The sequence below is a fragment of the Pipra filicauda genome, unplaced genomic scaffold (assembly GCF_003945595.2).
Source record: "Pipra filicauda isolate LSUMZ 115617 unplaced genomic scaffold, ASM394559v2 scaffold13_size5146498_pilon, whole genome shotgun sequence".
Classification (NCBI taxonomy): domain Eukaryota; kingdom Metazoa; phylum Chordata; class Aves; order Passeriformes; family Pipridae; genus Pipra; species Pipra filicauda.
Genome location: NW_024103874.1, coordinates 4,394,062 through 4,414,361, shown reverse-complemented (window position 1 = coordinate 4,414,361; position 20,300 = coordinate 4,394,062). Strand labels below are relative to the sequence as shown.

At 44.0% G+C, this 20,300-nt stretch overlaps 2 protein-coding genes across 2 annotated transcripts in view; one reads left to right on the top strand and one right to left on the bottom strand.

Annotated features, from left to right (window-relative positions):
* The first annotated feature begins 1,246 nt into the window (after nt 1–1,246).
* Nucleotides 1,247–8,433, top strand: TCFL5 (transcription factor like 5). Its single transcript, XM_027710647.2, has 7 exons — nt 1,247–1,337; nt 1,578–2,342; nt 3,027–3,213; nt 3,829–3,988; nt 4,698–4,938; nt 5,316–5,457; nt 6,156–8,433. The coding sequence occupies exons 2-7, from the start codon at nt 1,612–1,614 to the stop codon at nt 6,267–6,269; spliced, it is 1,575 nt and encodes a 524-aa protein (XP_027566448.1). The 5' UTR covers nt 1,247–1,337; nt 1,578–1,611; the 3' UTR covers nt 6,270–8,433.
* Nucleotides 7,222–20,300, bottom strand: part of COL9A3 (collagen type IX alpha 3 chain) — a 37,133-nt gene continuing 24,054 nt past the window's right edge. The window contains exons 20-32 of the mRNA XM_027710648.2: nt 19,843–19,887; nt 19,346–19,399; nt 18,890–18,943; nt 16,717–16,770; nt 15,751–15,822; nt 12,628–12,663; nt 11,226–11,270; nt 10,963–10,995; nt 10,441–10,587; nt 10,025–10,079; nt 9,112–9,294; nt 8,779–8,856; nt 7,222–8,238 (exon numbers count right to left, since the gene is read on the bottom strand). Of these exons, the coding sequence (XP_027566449.2) occupies nt 8,063–8,238; nt 8,779–8,856; nt 9,112–9,294; nt 10,025–10,079; nt 10,441–10,587; nt 10,963–10,995; nt 11,226–11,270; nt 12,628–12,663; nt 15,751–15,822; nt 16,717–16,770; nt 18,890–18,943; nt 19,346–19,399; nt 19,843–19,887 (1,032 nt within the window). The 3' untranslated portion in view covers nt 7,222–8,062. The remainder of the gene's footprint in view (nt 8,239–8,778; nt 8,857–9,111; nt 9,295–10,024; nt 10,080–10,440; nt 10,588–10,962; nt 10,996–11,225; nt 11,271–12,627; nt 12,664–15,750; nt 15,823–16,716; nt 16,771–18,889; nt 18,944–19,345; nt 19,400–19,842; nt 19,888–20,300) is intronic.

Genomic DNA, 20,300 nt, shown 5'->3' with positions numbered 1-20,300 from the left:
AAATTAACTTTCCCGAGAGTATTTTGCTAAATCTTTCTTCTGTAAAAGCCTCTGGAAGGTCTAGAACAATATAAAAAGAACTATTATTATGTCTGTAAAAGGCTGTAGTATTCCAACTGTGAGCATTGTAAAAGGGGAATGTGCAGGAGGATTAGAGAAGGAGGAAAGTGTGTATTGAGTTCAGTGTGCCCAAAACTTTTAAAATTTCTTATAATGTCAAAGTCATCAGTGAGGCTGTCAGACTTTGACTACACCTCATGGAATATGGTACACTTGGACATGGGCCTTGATTGAACATGCAGTAAACATTTTATTTTTTTAACCTGAAGGGGATAAATTTTTCATAAAGTATTGAAGCTGAGGGTTTATTCTGGTTATGAGCTGGAGTGGCATTTTTGCGCCTTTCATGCTCTGGGTTTTTTCTAGGATGCATCTTCTGTAATGGGCATCTGGTTTTAATTCTGAAATTATGGGACAGGACCACTTTTTAAGTCCAGAAAAGTGAAAGGTTTTAATGGCATTTTGGAATAACTTACTATCAAAAGACACTTTTTAAACGCTGACGAACTACTAAAGCCTTTATAGTTTAGTAACATAATCTTGCAGCAGGAAATTCAGGTCTGTGGACTCCGCTGTAGGAAGGAACCTGCTGCCCCTCAGTGCTTCACAGAAACGTTCCTGGGAACGGGAAAAAAACCTTTATCCAGCAACGATGAAACAAATGATTCCGAATGATTGTCCTGCATCGCAGCAGAGAGAAAAACCATTCTCTGGCTTTGTCCAAACTTTTGATTAGCATGAAAGAAGGCTGAGCAGTAAAGAGTCGCAATTCGTTTAAATCCCCCGTGGGCTGAGAGCGTGTGCTCGGCCAGCCCAGCCACGAGTCAGCTCAAATAGCAAAGCGTGCGCCCGGAACCTGAAACACACATATAAACACGCCCTGCACGCTCATGTTCTCTTTCCTTATTTCCTCACAACACCGATAAATGCCGGGTTTTACCAGGCTCGGGGGTTTAATTTGAGCCTCGGACGAAGCCCCCCCTGAGGGGCGGGAAGGGGGGGGGGGGGGCTCCGCCTGAGGGGCGCGCGCGGGGCCGCGCGCGGGGCCGTGGCGGTTACGCGCGGCCGTTGGCGGCGGCGCGCGGCGCGCTCGGGGCAGCGCTCGCAGCGCTGAGGGGGCCGCGCGTCCCCTCCGGCCGCCCCCGCCCGGCCCTGCCCGCCCCGGCTCCCCCCGAACGCCGGGGCCCCGCTCCCGCCGCCCGGGCCCCGCCTCAGGGGGGTGCCAGGCCGCAGAGTTTGCCCGCAGCCTCCCCGCCGAGGCCGCGGGGCGGGGACAGGTGAAGGCCGTTTGTCGTGAGCAGCTGTGCTGGAGGGGGAGGGCGGGTCTCACCTTTTCGGGGGGGGAGACATGGTCAGGGTGTCAGGTACCCCGCCAGCGGCAGCTTGGTCCCCGCCCTGTTAACCTCGCGAATCAGTGTTAAGTGCAATTTTTTGTTGTTTTGTTTTGTTGTTTTGTTTTTTGTTTTTTTTTTAACGGATAGTACAATTCTTGAAGGTGGTGTGGTTTTCTGTTGAAGGGGACATTGGTAACTGATTAGGTTTGCTGTAGCCATGTCAGGATCAGCCCCCGAGGAGCCTCAGACCATTCCTCAGAGCCCAGCTAGTGCTCCTGACCCCGCTCCCGTTGCTGTCGGACCTGGAGGCTCAAGTGACAGTTCCTTTGGTGAGCAAAACCTTGGCTTCGCCACCCCCGAGGCCAGCCTGGTGGAGATGATGGACATTGAGTACACCCAGCTGCAGCACATTCTTTGCTCGCACACGGAGGCCCAGAGTAGTGAAGGTGAAGTGGAAGCCAGGCTCAGCGCTTTCTCCTCGCCTGGTCCCTCTGCAGACCCCCCTCTGCAGCAGCCCTCCCCCAGCACCAGTCAGGATGGGGGCTCGTCCAGCAGCTCTGGGAACCAGTCGGTCTGCCCAGTTACCTGCCAGTCAGGGTTACCTTGTGACAGCTATTGGCCAAGTTCTAACCCACACTTGGGCTATGCTGACTTGCAGGAGCTCAGAATGATGTTGCTTAGCGAGTCCAACCTCCCTCTGAACCAAAGAGAGAAAGCACCCAACAGTAGCTCTGTAGAAGTCTCAGGATGCAGTGTAGTAAAAGCTAAACAGGGTGAAAATTTCTTGGGGGACAATAAAGAAAATATATTTGTTGAAAATTCGGCACTGGCACCAGAGCTTAGATCTAAACCTGCAGTCAGAGCTCGGTTGGAAGACAGATTCAACAGCAGCCCGACAGAAAACCCCAGATGTCAAGAACCCCAAGAATCTGGAGTAACTCTTAACAAGTGTGTTGCAATTACTTTATGTTGTTAAACTATGTATCGTATAGTTCAAAACTGATTTTCTAAGTGAAACCTAAGGACGGTACTTTTTTTTAATACATGAGGAGGATGGGTTGGGCTTTGTTAAACTGTGCCATCAAATGTGGATGCAACTCTGCTGAGCTCAGCTTAGGCCCCCTGTGTATTGCATAAATGGTACAGCATGTAGTTTCAAAATTAATTACTTTACAGCTTTATTCTTGATAACATGTACTGTAAATAAAGGCGAGAGAACAATGCCTAGTTTTAATATGGAGCTTGCTAAAAGCAAAGTAGATTTTTAATCATAATGATAAGAGTGATTGATTAGTGTTACAATGTGGAGGCCTGACTAGAGGGAAAACTTTGAGCAAAAATGTTGTTGTACAATCTAGCCCTGTAACTGTCTTAGTGTGCTGATAAATGTTTTATTGAAGTGTGAAATGAACTGTTATTGCACAGAATAAAATATGTTCTCAGCTGATTTTCCTTTTTTTTCTTTGGTCCCTGAAGTAAGCAATATGGCAATAACAGTGATTTCTGTGTACAGTAAATGGAATGGTTTCTTAGTGATAGTTACTAGAAAGATGTGTAGCTGTACATTTTTCTGCACTCATTTTCAAGCAGTCAGCCTGGTATGTTTTCTGTTTGTTTGTTTTTGTTTTTAAGTTTAGTGACACTGATTCGCCAGCCCTCGGAAGTGGTGGGTGTTCCTCTTCACCAGCAAGGGAACAGGTGTGCTGCACTTGGGAAAAATAAGACTGCACCTGCCTCACATTCCTTGCCATTCACGTACCCATTCTTTACCATGAATGCATGTTCTGCTGCTGGAAGTGCTAATCCTTCCCAAGCACAGGTAACTCTACTCTGCCAAGTTCAAATGCTGATAATATTAACTTCTTAGGTGTAAAATAGTTGTGAAGGTTTGGGGTAAAGTGTGGCTGGCTTTGAATAGGGATGATCAGAATGATCTGTAATGCAATTCATTTAAACATCTTTTAAATATACTCAAGTCAGTTGTGTGGCATTTGTAATTTTTGTAATTAGCAGTTACCTGCATCCCAGTAATGAGCAGTAGGCCATTAGATTTCTTTTAGTTCTGGAGTTTATCCATTTATCATCGGTTTCATCTGTGCAAGACAAGAAGCAGCCACTTAGTAGCATTTTCTACAGTTTATTTTGATGATAAAAATATTTCCCCCTCCACAACTTGCAGTAACCTCTGAAGCAAAAGCGATAGAATGGCACTCAGAAATGTCAGAGGTATCCCCAAAAATCACCAGTCTGTCAAAATCCCGTGGTTATATGTGGAAGTATTTGGGATTTATTCTGGCTAAAGAAGTAACTTAAGAAGTTAACATGAACATATCAAAATAGGTGGGTTTTGTTTCTTAGTTTTGGTTGTGGTTTTATTGTTTGTTTGTTTGTTTTAATGTGTATAGTCCTGTATTTCCTTTTTGATTTTTCACAGACCTGTGGAACATCTTGCACTATTTTGGAAGCTGCCAAACATCAAGACCTTGGGATACCCAAGACATTCCCTTTCCTCTATCAGGAAGTTGAATCCACAAAACAGACAGTAGGTGCTATAAATAAAGCTTTGCCTGAGGAAGTTTGGATTAAAGTTGGAGGTAAATCATTTATCTTCTTTTCACTTAGCTTTCTCTTGGCCTTCAAATCTACATTTTTGTCCTGACTTTGTGTCTTTTCTGGCATGAATATGATTTTAGTGGATGTAGGAGGTGAGGGGTTTATGGTGGAGATGTGCTGTGGGCAACATGGGACTTAGATTTTTCCAGAAAAGTTCAAGACCTGTTAGTTTAGCTATACTTTCAAAATTGTTTAGCACTTCTAGCTTGAAGTGAGGAAACTCAAGGTTACAAAGTACCTTTGAAAATCTGGGCCTTGGGTAAGCAACTAGTTTCTTCAGAATCATAGAATCATTAAGATTGAAAAAGACCTCCAAGATGATCAAGTCCAACCTTTGACCAAATACCACCAAACCACAGGGCAAAGGGGCACATTTTGTGACCCCTGAGCTGATACAGCAGATCCAGTCAGTACCAAACTAAAGGACATTTTAAGGATTGCCCCAAGTGCTCACCAGGCATGGTCTCAGTGGGCTCTCTGAGAAAATAGAAGCTATGTGGATTTTGGAATAGCAAGCAGTGCCTTAGGGCTTCTGAAAGACTTGTAAGAGTCAGTCTAGGCTGGCAATAAAGCTTCAAGGATTATTCCACAAAAATAAAGCGACAAAAAACCCCCTCCATGATCACTATTTTCAGGTTAGTGGGAGGGTTACAAATAGATGGTTCTTTTCCTCTTTGTTTTTCCAATAAGACACCTTATGCAAGCAAGCCATAAACAGAAGTTGCAGCCGAATAAACCCGTTGGATCCAAACATGGATCGCAAACCTCTCGGTGAAATTCGAAATGCCCGTGACAACAGCCAGGGCAGTGGAGCTGCCCAGGGCCCCTGGCAGTCAGCACAGCCTGGCTCCAGTGTGCAGGTCCCAGGTGGAACACAGGATGGGAGTGCTCAGCGCAGGGAGCGACACAACCGCCTGGAGAGAGACAGAAGGTAATTCTGTGAGCCGAGGCCTTGCAAAGGCTTTTGAAACCTTGATACTGTGATCATGCAGAGTAAATGTAGATGTGACATGTTTCTCGTTAGCTCCAAGAAAAAGCAAAGCAGGTGGTGAGGGTTTGGTGTTCCTTGGAGGGAAAATACATGTATGTTTCGTTGTGGTTGTCTTTGTTGTGTTTTTACTCTCTAAACAAACAAAGAGAGATTTCAAAACATTTCACCCATTCTATAAAGATAAGGTAACTTGTGTGCAGCATGACTGATACATGAAGCTTGTAGCAAACAAAAAGAAGTCCGTGGTTCGTAGTCTTCCTTTTGTTTTTGTTTTTCCCTTCCCTGTGGCCCTGGTTGATCACCTCCAATGTTTGCAGGCGCAGGATCCGGGTCTGTTGTGATGAGCTGAATCTCCTGGTTCCGTTCTGCACGATTGACACTGATAAGGCAACAACTTTGCAGTGGACAACTGCATTCCTGAAGTACATTCAGGAAAGGCACGGCGACTCTCTGAAGCAGGTTTGAAATCTGATTTCATTTTTGGTCTTGTGGAAAATGTGAAATATTTTAAAGCTGTAGTGTATAACGTATATGGAATGCTTATTCATGATGCTGTTTGTGAAGGATCCACCATAACCTTGAACCTTCCTTTAAATTTTTGGGTTTTTACTGGTTCAGTTCACTAGTGAGAAATGACAGGCTGTCCTCAGTCAAGGTTTTCAAATCAGATTTTGAAGTCAATATTTTTTTCTTTTAGCTACCCAATTCCTGAGCATGATCCTATTTGGAAAACAATATTAGAATTAAGGTCCTCTTCAGCCATTCCTCCTCTCCTTTCTTTTCTCTATTTTTTACCACCTTCACAGTCTTTTAATTGTTTTTTATGAACTATGAGTTCAGGGATGGATTTACAGTTACATACCCACACTATCTCAGGGTTTGTGAGTGTAAAGGGTTATCTGTCCTATAAGAAGCTCCCATGCTCCACACCAGTAGTTGCAGCTCCAGGGTAATTCTGGCTCTGCCAAGAATTTCAAGACAGTACATGGAGTGTGTATTGGAAAAGCTGCTTGTCTAGATCCTGATATAGCCCCTCAGCACTTCCTATTGAAGAGCTTTATTTTTCCAGAACACCGATGAAACAAAAACATCAATCTCAAGTAAATATCTACAATAAATGTAGTTGTTATTTATTCTTTTTATTTTGATTTTTTTAGGAATTTGAGACTGTGTTCTGTGGTAAAACAGGCAGGAGACTAAAAATAGGAAGACCAGACTCATGTGTAATGTGTCCAGCGCAGGAAAACCGCACGGCTATGGAGACCAAATAGTCAGACCTGACCACCTTGAATTGTGTGACAATGGTCCAAGCTGTATTTTATTCTTTCCATTTACATGCTGAATATGGATTGTGAAATGTAACTTGTAAATATATATAAATAGAGCTTTAAAGAAAATGTTCTTTATTGAAAATGGAAATGGAAGTTAACTACCAGCAGTGGAAACCAGTGCCCTGTTCAAGAGGCTTTGGGACCAGAAGCTACAAGAAAGTATTTTTACCCTTTAGTTTTACAAAATTGGTTTGTCATCCTGCTTTGGGGTTTTATTTAATTGTTTGGGTTTGCCTTTTTTTTTTTTTTTAAAGATGATCCAGTACAGTTAGGCAGAGTTGTAGACCATCCATCTGTCCTGTTATTTGAATGGCCAGATGGAAACATAGTCTTCCGCTGCAAAGAAAAACTAAAGTTACCATATTATAATGACCATTTCTCCATTAAAAATGTAAAGGTTATATTGGTTGTTTGAGCAAGTGCTTAGTTTCTAAACTGTGCATATTATGAATTTTCCATTTGCACACATATTTAACATACTTGGCCCCAAAGAGTATTATTTTTAATGTCTGTCACACAACTGTCCAACAGGTTCTTGTATTGTTACTCTAAACCAAGAGTGGCATATTATAAACAGTAGATATTTAAATGCACAAACTATTTTTATATTTAAAGAAAAATATGACACTTTGTTCATAGGCTTTGGCATATAGGACAGAAATAGAACAGTGTGTGAGCTGAGAGTGGCTTTATTAATTTTTTTTAAAATAGATGATGCTAGCAAGTTTTAAAGTATAAAAAGGTCTACCAAAATTAATACTGGTTTAAATCACGGATAAGGACAATTTTGCAGCAATTTATATCCAAACAATCCTAGTAAAACCAGTTCTGGAAAATGGAGTTCAGCTGAGTTAACTTGATGTGTAAATGACACAACATCACAAAGAAAAGGTTAAAAAAAATCTCCTTTTATTTTTACAACAGTTCATTGCAGGTGGTTTTGGCTGGACTTTAGAAGAGCATCCTTTCTTACATGGGGTTCCATCACAATTACTGTGCAAATAGCTTAAGTAGAGGTCATGAAAATGCTGTTACTTCATTTCTTTTATTATCATATGGAAATATACAAAAATTCTTCCCTCAAAATTAAATATATACATTACACCTTTTGCAGAATTTGATTGCAAGAGGATTATTGTTTACTAGTCTTGGCAAATATTTGAGGTGCAATCTGAAAATTGCTAAGTGACAGCATATATGTAAGTGATGGTCGTTACTCCGGCCAGAATGTTAAGATATTAAAATACAGGATATTTAAATGCATGATTTCCACTGATAGAAGAGGAAGTTTGGTGCCTGAGTACCTTAGCAACGTGTGTCTTTGTGCACAAACCTGCAGAACTGAAATCAGTGGCAGCAGCACCAAGGGATTCAACTGAAAAGGCTCAAACTTTTATAGCAAGAAGTTGTGATCTTTAGTGTATGGGGGGGTGATGGTAAAAAGAAACAATGCTTCCTCTTGCAGGACTCTTGAGCAAAGGGAGAAAGGAAAGGTGAGGTTGTTTAGCAGTAAAAATTCTGGAAAATAATTGGGGGGGAGGAAAAATACTCACAAAGCATCTTTTAATTAAAGTTTTCACCTGATGCTTTCTTTTTCATAGAACTGTGTCAAAGTCTCCACTTAACAGAACAGAAGGGGCATCTGTCCATTTAGCACTAGGAGGATTCTGTTTTCTTACAATGCACTGTTTATTTAAATATTCAGTCACTTCTTCACTTCTTGTACTGTTGGTTTATGATTTTTTGGAAATTGATGCTGCAACAGCTCCCATGCAAGCCGACGTGTCACATATTCCTGGAGTTCCCTGAGCCCCAATAGTACCAGGAGTACCAGGATCCCCTGGCAGGCCGGGTTCACCCTGAGCCCCATCACGGCCATTTTTAGTAATTCCAGGCACACCAGGTGGTCCTAAACAAGAAAGGGGGAAAGATTACATGATGTATTTCCATCTCTTCTTTTTTTATTTTTTTTTAATTTTATTTTTAATATATGTATATATGTGTTGCTTTTAGAGATCTTAATATACTTTGAGTGTCTGTACATCACACTTGTTATGGCCTGTTGAGTACAAGGTGTTTTCAATAAATTTACCCTGAATCTGAAGTTTTGCATTTTTTTTTATGCCTGAATAATTTAGTCAAGGGATGTCCTGTCTGTGTGAGCTCACAGCTTACTTATTGTGACAGTAGGTGTGGTCACAACTGTCCCTCCTTCCTTGGCACCAGCTTATTCCCCAGCTTCAATTCACTGCACCTCCTCAAGTCAAGTTGTAATTAAGATTCTGAGTAACAGAAGAGTGGTGATGATAATCTACTGCCAGCTCTATGCAGAGCTGTCCCCAAGAGTTGGACTCGATGATCCTTGTGGGTCTCTTCTAACTCAGAACAGTCTGTGATTCTTAAGCCTCTGCTTTAGTGATGGAGTGTTAAATTATTTGCACAGCCTTACCTTGAAGTCCTTGATCACCATCAGGCCCATCGATACCTTGACCAACAGGTCCTTTATCTCCCTTTTCACCAGTGTCACCTTGAACACAAACAGAGTTGCGACAGTGAGTTGTGCACTGGAGCCAAGGACAGGAAGGGGGGAGACCAAGAGGAGCTAAAAATCCTCAGGACATTAGTTGGATCTCTGCTTACAGGGCATCCCCAAAGATGCAAACCCCCCTCTAAAACTCCATGGAGGCCTCATCTCCTTTCCCCCACTGCTGAATTTAGTACAGTTTTGCAATTTATTTCAGTGGGCATTAAAGAGAAGCAGGTTGCTTTAGTCTTAACTTACCTCTGGGACCAGGATCTCCCAGCTCTCCTGTTGGCCCTCTGTATCCAGGGGGACCACGAGGACCAGGATGCCCAACACTTCCCATTGCTCCAGGAGGACCTGGGGGCCCGGCTGGGCCAGGCCGACCCGTCATTCCAGGGGACAAGGGCTTCCTCAGATTAGCAGCTAACTGTGCAATTTGCTCTGAAAAACACAATGAAAAACTGCATGGCCAACATTTTCACTCTTTGCTTGAGCAGATCTTCCTGCCACTGCCACACACTTACTGCTCCTGGCAGAAGGAAACACTGAGTTTCCTCTCAGCCCACCTGTAGCTTTTTGGGTTTTTTTAATACTACACAGAGGAATTTTCATCATAAATCTGCAAGTTTTTAAGCCATTGATATTTTCTGTTTCCAAAACCACTTTAAATGACATCAAGTATTTTAACAGTTGATGCTTAAATAATTAAAACAAGTTTTCTAAAGCAAAGTTTCAGAGTTTAACCTCATCTCAAATGGGGAATATAACCTCCAAATGCAGAACAGTAACTCTGAAGAAAGAAGGACACTCTGGGGGGCTCAGCTCCAAGGACATGGGGTGCACTGAGGAGAGAGAGGAGGTGGGAATGACACAGGTTAGTGCAGGCAGACACTTTCACAGCCTGTGCTGGCACAATACTTGTGTCAAAGCTGCTTTAAGTGCACTTTGTCTGTTGCCAAGATAAATCATTGAAAAAATACTAATTTTAGACCAATGAAAGACTTCCCAGAAACAAGGTGACCTCCTGTATAATTTCCCTGAATTAAAGGTCAATGGATTTTTTCTTATCCAGACAGAAAATTAACAAATTTCAGGAGCTATCTTATGTTCAGGATCTACTCATCTTCAGCTAATATGGCAATTCGGTCAGTTTTCTCTCAGTGATACTCACCATTTATCATTTCCCCGCAGAGTTCTCTGATATGTTGTTCACTGGCCTCTTTGCCCTGCAATTAACAGAAGAATTTGTCCTTGTACAAATCATGTTATCAATAATCATCCCTGGCAGAAGCTTCAGGACACAAAATACATCTCCAGCAGCTCAGGAAGAAGCACAGGATCCCACATGGAGAGGAGTGGGTTCTTTCCCCTCTACAGAAGATGACAGCTTCAGTTCAGAACTCTGTCACAGTAACAGCAGAGATTAATTTTAATGTTAGGCCAGATATTTAATCTGGGGCTTATTTGGCCTTACTTTTGCCTGCTGAAATGCAGGACCTTATTTTTCGAACATACATCCAAACCCCACAATCCATTTATTCACTTCACAGGCTCCCTGACTGTGCCCTAGAAGCAGAGGACACTTACAGGAGGCCCAGGTTTTCCCGTGATGCCAGGAACACCCTGCACCCCCTGATGGCCCATGGGCCCCGGATGTCCTGGGATTCCTGGTGCTCCAGCTGTCCCATTAGGTCCTTGGGCACCTTTTGGACCAAGTTCTCCTCTTTTTCCTGGCTGTAATGAGACAAAGAAAGCAAAAACCACTGAAAACTGAAGATATGATCCATTGTTTTCTCCTGGTCATTAGTTAAGCCTTTTGTCAGGTTTCCCTGACTGACCTGGCTGATATGTACAATTCTTATATCCTACGGGTGGTTTTACACATAAACAGGAGTCCTTACTGCAGCAAAATTATCAAACATATTCCAGTATTTTGAATGCTACAACCCCCTGTCATTCTCACAGATTCTATAGCATGACTACGAGGAAAACATGTTTCTAGGGAATGGCATCAGAACTTAACTTATTGACATGTATCATTGAAAGATGCAATAGTCATGTTCACTTCCAGACCTTCTGGGGCATGAGCCCTCAGTGTCTGACACATACCTCTCCTTTTTGGCCAGGGGGACCAAAGGGACCCTGTTAGAAAGAAAAGGGAAATAAGAAAGAATGATCCATTCAGCAAATGCATCTCTGAAGCCCAACCTCCCAAGCTGCAGGAAGCTGTACAAGGTTTGGGTTGCCCTCTCCTTTTCACAGCAGGGTTGGAGATCTTGGATGATTAATTCTGACTGACCATATTGATACATGGTTCTCTAGACCCATCTGTTATCTGAGGAGTCAATCCTGCTGAACTTGAGGACACCTACCAGCTCTCCTTTGTCACCTGGGAGGCCATCGGCTCCAGCAATGCCCTGAAAGGGAGAGACCAGAGTTAACACTGCACCTGCTGGTGCACAAGGACAGTGTTGCTGACAATGAGGCTCACCCTGAGACTTGGATAACCTCAGTGCCTAAGGGAGATGGGGTCTCTTTGCAGCCTACACAGCTGCTCCAGCAAGAGGAAGTTCCCTCTTCCCAAGGCAGAACTCCACAGTAGGTGGCACAAGGACTGGGTGCCCTTTGTGACAGGCTGGGACTTGGCTGAAAGGCTAAATTCATACAGATGAGATCCCTGGTGGGGTGGCCGTGAAAGACACCCACAGGCTGTCCTTGGACAGTGAATCTAATTTCAGGTTCCCCAGCTCTGTATCTCACAGAAAATGTGGGTTTGCAGCCACAGCCAAATGTTCAGTGTCCATGTTCTTTAGGCTTCCTCAGCAGTCACCTGCAGAACATCTTCATCCCACCCTTAAACTGCAGTGATCGTCACTTGGTGAGGATCCTCCCTCTCCTCTCTGGGGACTGTGAGAGTGGCTAAAGCTCTGGTGACATCCCTTTTATCAGCCAGGATGAGGAGCATCAATTTGCTGATCACCTCCATTCAGCAGCAGCAGTGTGTGCAATTTGAACATCACTGGGGGTGACACAAATCACTGCAACCTGCTGCCACCGGCCCCACGGGCAGCACTGCCCCTGGGGAACACAGAGCTGGCTTATTACACAGCAATTAGAGCAGACAATGAGCTTGTTATGGTGACTCGATGGCTTTCCAGAGGAAGTCATTTCAAGACAAACAGAGAGTAGGTTGGTCTTTCCCTTAGCAACAATACGGAGACCACACAGACACTGACACTGGTAAACAAAACCAGCAAGGCTTGCTAGAAAAGCCTTGTTTTCTTTAAAAACACAGTCATGCATTAATGAAAGCCATATATTTGATGAAAACTGGCTCAAAAGCTCATTGCTGAGATTAAACCGACTATGGAAGTTGAGCAGCAAAAAGCAAAATATTAAAGTAGTCCATTAGTTTGCCAAGCTTTTAATTTAGGACAAAGTCTTCCTCATCAGCCACACGGAGTTCAAGGAAAAGCTGCACTTCTAAACTTAACTCAGGAGGAATGTGATGTGAGGAGCTCCTACACAGATGCCTCGTGGCTACAAAACACACAGCAAGGGTCTAGTGTTTTTATCACAGCATTTTCATGAGTCTCCATTAGAACAGCCTGCATCTGTGCCAACAGGAGAAATGGGACCAAAGAGAGTTTTGTTGGTGCCTGCTGCAGAATATTTTCATTTGAGGGAGAAAAAGCAGTTTGTACTGTTCTAAGGCTGTGCCTGAGGTTTGGGTTAAATGCCTCTGCTGACAACAGCACAAAAGTTATCACTTACCTGGTTACCTTTGGGACCAGGAACACCAATAGGACCCTGTGAATAAGAAAAAGAGGGCAAATGAGCTCAAACTGTTATTTTCCTGTGAATGCCTGGTGTAGTCAGACACTCAGCAAGGGGTTGGATTTACTCACAGTATAAAATGGACAAGACCATTTTTATACCACAAGGGCAAAAAGTCAGGATGGTTTTTCAAGGCTTCATTAGACTTCAGTTTTTGTGGGATTTAGAATTAGGTTTCCCTAGAATTTAGAATTTAGAATTTCCCAATTATGAGACTCATGGAACAACATAGGAATAAAATACATTTAGATGATGAACTGATTATCATGCCAGAAATAATCCAGGCAACTTGAAAAATCCTTCCAACTTTACCTACCTGGCATTCACAGAGAGGACATGAGACATTTTCAGCCCTATTTGTGACTTTTCTGCTCCACAGAGCAGAGCTAACAAGGAGTTCAGGAAAACCCCAGTTTTTTTATCTCTGCTGCAAAATCTACATGGGAAATTCCATCCTTTTACCCTTGAAAGAGGATTCCTACAGGACATTCATCCATCTGGCATCTGCAAACTGATCCTGTTTTATTAACTAGATCTGGAGATGGCTCAGCAGAACAGAATCTTCGAGGAGGACAAACACATAGAACAAGGACATGTCATTTTGCTCAAGTCAAGCACTAAGTTGAAAAAAGGGGGGGGATTTCTATTAAAGGAAAATAACTGTCAGCAAAACAGACAATAGAACATAGAAATGCAGAAGTGGCTACAGCTATTTATAACTCCCAATTTATGTTTGCTGATGGCAAAGGCAATATATTCTTTTCTGAACATAATCATCTAGATTTATACCTCTGGTTTCACAGAGTCCCAAGGCTCCATGAAAGTTTATGGCAACGAAACACAGTTCAGTCACCAAAGACCATGCCCTGCCAGGAACACTCCCTTAGAGAGCAGCTTAGCCCAAAGGATTTTCATTCAAAACTGTGATTTACTGCAGTAGTAATTCCAAGCAGCAGGAACAAGTGACAGGAGTTTAGGACTGCCAGCTCCAAGCCCTCACGTGTGTGTCAGTTAAACACAACCAATGTTTTTGGCCAAGTATCACCAGATTATCTATATTATCACTAGATAATGATGCCAGCACAGAGCTGAGAGGGGCATTGCCCCAGGTGCCTGCTGGCATCCAGAATCCTCTGGAAATCGATCCGAACAAAAACCCTTAGGAAAAATATTTGTCTCTTGCTACCTCAGTTGGCAACAACAATCAAATCTTTCCCCTCCCCATATCCCACTCCAACAAGATGGTTTATATATTTAATCTCAATGCTATCTTAGATCTTACAGTCAAATGCACTAAATCTTTTGTATTTCTTATGCCAGCAAACACACTGACATGCAGGTTTGTATTCCTGGCCACAGTCGGTCCAAGGACTGTGAAAAAGCCTGTCAGTACCTGTTAGCTTAGGCTTGAAGGGATTTGTTTATAGAAAAGCCACAGTTGATTTCAGGAGAGAGGGATGGTGTAATTGTATCGACCCCATGTTTGCAGTTCTCTTTATACATGTCAGGACCGGCAGTAAAGCAAACCCAGGGCAGATTTGCTGGGCTCTTTGTGTGTGTGACCCAGCAGTGCCATCACCCCCAGCAGCAAAGCCCATTTTTTAAGGCTATAAAAGCACATTCTGAGGTTTTAGGGTCTTCCCAGCCCACATCTCATGGTGATTGCTGGCACAGCCCTCGCTGCTGTCACTGACACCAGTGGGACTGGGTGGGCAGAGGGAGGTTACTCTGAGCACCAGCCACATGTATGAAGGTGGAAAGTCTCCAGCATTATCCAAACCCGCTACACCTGCTTTCCTGAAAGCTGCTGATGTGCTGGGGTGGCAAGAAACAATCACAGGTTGGAAAAGATCTTGAAGATCATCGCACTCAACCATCAACCCAGCACCACCACCACGTTCACCACTAAACCATGTCCTCAAGTGCCACATCCACACGTTGTTTCAACACTTCCAGGGATGGTGATTCCATCACTTCCCTCAGCAGCTTGTTCCAATGCTTTACAACCCCTTCTGTGAAAAATATTTTCCTGATATCCAATTTAACCCCCCCCCCTGGCACAACTCGAGGCCATTTCCTCTCATTCTGAACAATCAACAATTACATCTTAGAGTAACTACGCTTGACTTTGGAGCCAGAAAAAAAAATCTAGATCATTTTTTTATTGCTTTAAGCATAACATTTTCCCTCTCTCTGCTCAGAGCAGCTCCCTGGATGCTCCGTGCAGGGGCCTCTTCCCCTCTGAACATACATATTCTCACCGCAGCGAAGCCCTGAATGCAGTCAGAGCCCCACAGCTCCACAATAACCCTCCTGTTTCACACTTCCAGCTCACAGTCACTCCAAGAGGCTTTTTAAAACCTGCCTGGAGCCAGCACAGAAGGGCCATTGTGGAACCCCCGTGGTCCTGCTGTGATTGCTTACACAGAAACTTCACCTTAAGGCTGGAGAGGAGGGAGCTGGTGAACACATGGCTCCTGTTCTCCTGCAAGCCCCCAACAAATGCTGTTCACTTTGCCCCGATGGTTTCTTTTAGATGAGAATGAATTAATTTAAATAAAAAGTCTCATTTATCCTGAGGTGGATGGCCAGGTGTGTTGCTGATCAGAAAGATCAGTCATTGAGTAAATTGTAATTTAAAAAAAAAAAACACCAGAAAGTTTAATCAAGCATCTGAGTAACAAAAATGCACAAATCAGCTCTCCTGTGCTCATGGGGAGTGAGGCTTTGGTGGAAGCAGCATACAGAGCAGGGAAAAATCCCAAACAACATCTATTCTGGCTAGGATGGGACCTGATAGCCCTGTCCAAAAATAGTGGGAGTTCCTAAAGTGAAACAGAAATGAGAACAGGAACAGAAGACACAGGATGCACGAATCCTGTTACCTGCCATAGGGTCCATCCTGGGCACACAGCAGCCTCAGAGAAGGGACTGGGACACCAAATGTACAAACCTGTTTGTGTTTGCTGGGGTGACATCAGCTACACCAAGTTTTGGGCCCCCGTTACGCTCTAGTTTCATATCCCAAACAGGAATTAGTTACAGATGTCTTCTCCTTACCCTGTCACCTGCCTCTCCACGGATTCCAGTTGGACCAGGAAGGCCAGGTTCACCACTGGCACCTTTGGGACCCTGTTAGGAAAACAACAAAAACCAAGCTGCAGCTTACAGTGCCAGGAAACCCTGCATGCTTCTACACCCCAACAGTTCACCAGTCTCCATAACATGTTCAAAAAGGTTATTTGTCTTGGATGTTCTCTCTTCCTTTTCCCCCAGGACTTAGGGACTACTTGTGTTGGTTGGTACAGCTCACTCCAGCCTCTGTCCTGGTCCACAGGCCAGGTCAGGCACCTGCCAAGGTGCTCCAGCCTTTGGCCTGGGCCTTTCACTGGTAAATCACACCTGTGATGCCACCAAGTGATGCTCCCTGAAGGCAGCACCACGTGCCAGTGTCAGTGGGGAATGGAGCGTGGGGGTCCCACTGCCTTGGAGAGAGGAGGGAGAAACATGAGAGTCCTCAGTGAGTGCAGCAGAGAGGAGGAGGAGTTCACTGAAGAAATACAGGCTGAGAGTGGCCCAGATCAAGGAGAAGCTGAGGTGTCTTTACAGAGGTCAAACTTGAAAAATCATAAAACAATTTGGGTTGGAAAGCTCAGCTTGTTCTAACCCTCTGCCATAGAGAGGGACACCTTCCACCAGACCAGGTTGCTCCAAGCCCTGTCCAACCTGGCCTGGAACACTTCTAGGGATTGGGCAGCCACAGCTTCTCCGGGCAACCTGTGCCCAAGAATGGGCTCAAAACTCCAACTCTTCCTTTACAAACAAGTGCTAAACATAAATTGTTCTGGCAGGCAGCTTATCTGGGCTTGTGTCCTTTCTAAAGGTGTCAGATTAGTTCTGGCAAATGGAAAGACGTTTCTTCCTACCCCTCATAGCCATTACACAATTTTCTGGCCAGAGGTTTGCAGAAAACAGTGACCTGCCCAAACATGATGCCCATTAAATTACCTCTGTCATCACACTGACCTGGAAACCTCGGACACCACGGGCTCCCACGGGGCCTTGGAGACCGAGTGGTCCCTGAAAAGAGAAAGATCAGCTTTGGTGAGGAGCAAATTCAGGGCCAGGTAAGTCACTCGTGTAGTTACATTGGCAGAGAGACAGTGTGCAGCTCTGTACTGCAGCACTTTGCCCCGTGGCATTGCTGATACCACTGTAAAGTGATGTCTGATGTTCACTGTGCTTTCTCAGCATTATTTTTATTATTATTATTATTATTATTATTATTATTATCAGAAATGCTTATTTGTATAATTAATGCTTAATAACATACCATACTGATGAGTAGTGACAATCAATGACAGCAAAATGTGGCAGCATAGACAATATCCATTAAAGGGGATCCACTATTCCAATACTATGCTTTGAATTGATTGCAAGGAACTACTGCAAAACATGTGCTGCAGGCCCTTGGAGATGAAAAATGGCAATTGCATCCATTTGCTTGGACATACTTTGTACCAACAACATAGAAAAAAGCAGCAGCTGATGCTGTTAGTGCAGGGACTTTCAGGAGCTCACCAGACAGAACATGACTATTACCATTAGGAGTCTCTAGTGCTTTCTTCTGAGAAAAATCACATATCCAATAAAGATCTGGGATGAAAAACACCCCTTTAAGTAATTTAGGCACCTAAATCCCATTTTGTAAACTGTCTTCTTGAAACAGATGCCTTCAGCAAGCTTCTGTCACGAGGAGGGACTGCAGCTTTGCCTCCTTTCACAGCCATCCCTGGGGGGGGTGAAGTGTTCAGGGACACAAATAAGCTTCAAACTGGCCACTGAAATAAAGCAGCACCGTCCTCCAAGGGCTATAGAACTGCTTGGGTGTTTTTGTGGTTACTGTTTTCACTTCTGTTTTTTGCTTGTAATTTATTCAGGAACTTTAATTTCATTTAAGGAACTTTATTTATAAATACAGAGCTCTAGGAAAGTTAAGTTAAATTGCATCAAAAATGATTCTGCTGCGCTGGTGCCTTTAAATGTGGTGGGACCTGACAGGCTCTGAATGGGGAGAAATCCATGGTACACTGGGCTAAAAACCCCCAAATTGTTTTGAGCCGAACAGCCTTAACACTAGAAAAATCCTGCAACTCTCTTAGAATAGCACAGTCTTAACTAATAAATTATTATTCTAATAATACAAATCAGAAATTAGGAGCTCAGGTTACACATAACCATGGGTTCAGCTGCTATTGAACCCTTGTCAGAACTCTGCACCAATGCAATTAGCCCAACTACTGTTGCTTTTTGGCTATAATAATGTGGTACCTTTTGTGGGGCCAGGTATTTTGATGAAAAACTGCAGTAATAAAAGCAAACATTATTACTAGAGTTTATTTCTAAGGCTGATTTCCCTCTCCTTGAAAGTTTCAGGAGCAGCTGCTCACAAACAATAAATCACACAGTTCAATTCCTTCTAAGTGGTACATACTAGAAATCATATTAGACTTGCTGTAGGCTCCTGGATTTCAAAATGAGTTTAAGATGAGGAAAAAAAAACAAAAGAAAAAAAGCCCAACAAAACCACTGGAATGTCAGGTACAACCCCAGCACCAGCACTAGCTGGGGATGACAAGATAGAAAAGTGTTTTTAGTAGTGTGATCAAAATCAGGGCTTTGCCATCCTGATATTATTGATTATCATCTCTGCCCTGGAGCAGGGACATGGCAGGGGGACATGCAGTTATTTTCAGTTTTGTTGTGTGTATGACTTCAGGTTTTGCAGTGAATCCCTCTTCCCTGCTCCAAGGACAGTGATAAAGAAATGGGGAGGTTTCAGTGTACACTGCAACAGCTTCACAGCAGCTTTGCTTCATTAGTGGCTCACTTCAGCACAAGCAGAGCCTTACTATTCCTGTTTAATGAGGGGCTTGCTGGCTGTCCAGTCTCTCCTGTCAGACTGTAGCAGCTCCTCAAACCTCTTGGACAAGTGCAGCTTCCTTTGCCAAGGGAAATGGGAGGGATCACTTGGCATTTGCAGGGAGCCGTTAGTGAGAACAGGATCTGACTCACTTATGGGGGACATATTCCTCTGCTGCCAAAACTCCCCAGAGAGAATGTGGCCTTTTGCTGTAGCCAGAGAGTAACCCCATACACAAACTCTATTTTGGTGATTTACAGGCAGTGCTGTACTTACAGTTGCTCCTCTGGGTCCCGGCAGCCCTCTCTCACCAGGAACACCAACATCGCCCTGGCAAGAACACCGCAGTCAGTCATGACACTGAGGAGCCATGAATCCACCCTTCCCTCCCCACTGCAGAGCCAGAAGGCATTCCTGGATCCCAGGCTGTTTCAGTCCCAAACTCCCTGCCCCGTTGGCCCATCTTCTCCTCCACACCTGCTGGGCTTTGCCCTCCGCTGCAGCACAGTGTCTGTGCACGGAGCTGTCTGCCTGTCCAGCTCCCTGGGGAGCTCCACACCCGTGTGGACTGCCTGCAGTGCTCAGTCCCATGGGACTGCACGTGTTGCAGGCAGCTCAGCACCTCTTGCATCGTTATTTGTGCAGGGAAGCAGCACATGAGCTCCAGCTTCACAGTGTGGTTTAAAACTCACTCAGCAGAGCTCATGCTCGTGCAAATGATGGGATACTTACAGGGATGCCTGGCTCTCCTGAGGGACCTGCCTCTCCCATCTCTCCAGGACTGCCCTGCAGAGCAGAAAGCAAACACTCAGTTAGGGCATCACTTCAGAGAGTCGTTTCTGTGCCAATCTAAAGCTCCATGGAACGTTTTAGCCTGATGTGGGGGGGAAAGTCTCCAGAAGGCAAGATGAGAGAATCCTGTTCCTGCTTGCAGTGCTCAGGCTTTTGATTCCCAGAGAAGCTCCTGGGACTTTGACCAAAGGGTGAGGTTTACTGAACCACTGATGACCCTCCTGTGCACCTGCTATGTCTTCACTGAATGAGAAGCAAGATCAAGGCCAGCCCACTTGTTTTACCTAATTCCTGCTCCTCACTGCCAGGGGGACTCATCCCCAGCAGAAATGCTGACACCACCACTTTGGGGTAAGTCTTCCCAATACCCTAAAGCTAAAAGGTCTTGTTGTGACCAGCTTCCCCACCAAAACCCATCAGTAGAGACATCCACTTACTGGTTCACCCTTTGAGCCTTTAATACCTGCTCTTCCAGGCAGTCCCTGGGAAAAAAAATTATATTAAAGCAATGTCAGAAGAAGTGAAGTTATTAAATTTGTTATTGTGGTCTGATTTGACACACAAGGAGCAACCTTTGCTTGAAGCAATGGAGGATTTAGATTTCTGCAGCTTTCACTGTGCAAATTATGACTTCAATCTCTCTCCTGCTCACTGCCCTTGCAGCTCTACAAACACTAATCCTTGGCATTAGAGCAAAGAGGAAAAATATGCAAATAGACCAACAGCAGCAACATTTTGCACAGCAGAAACATCTCTCCAGGGCTGTTCAAAATATTGTGTAATACAGGAAGAAAGGAATACTTTACCTCTTTTAAATAGTTGAAACATTTTGCCAGTAAACAGTAGTAAACCAAGGACAGAGTTCAGGATATTATAACCCAGATCTTACCTCCCT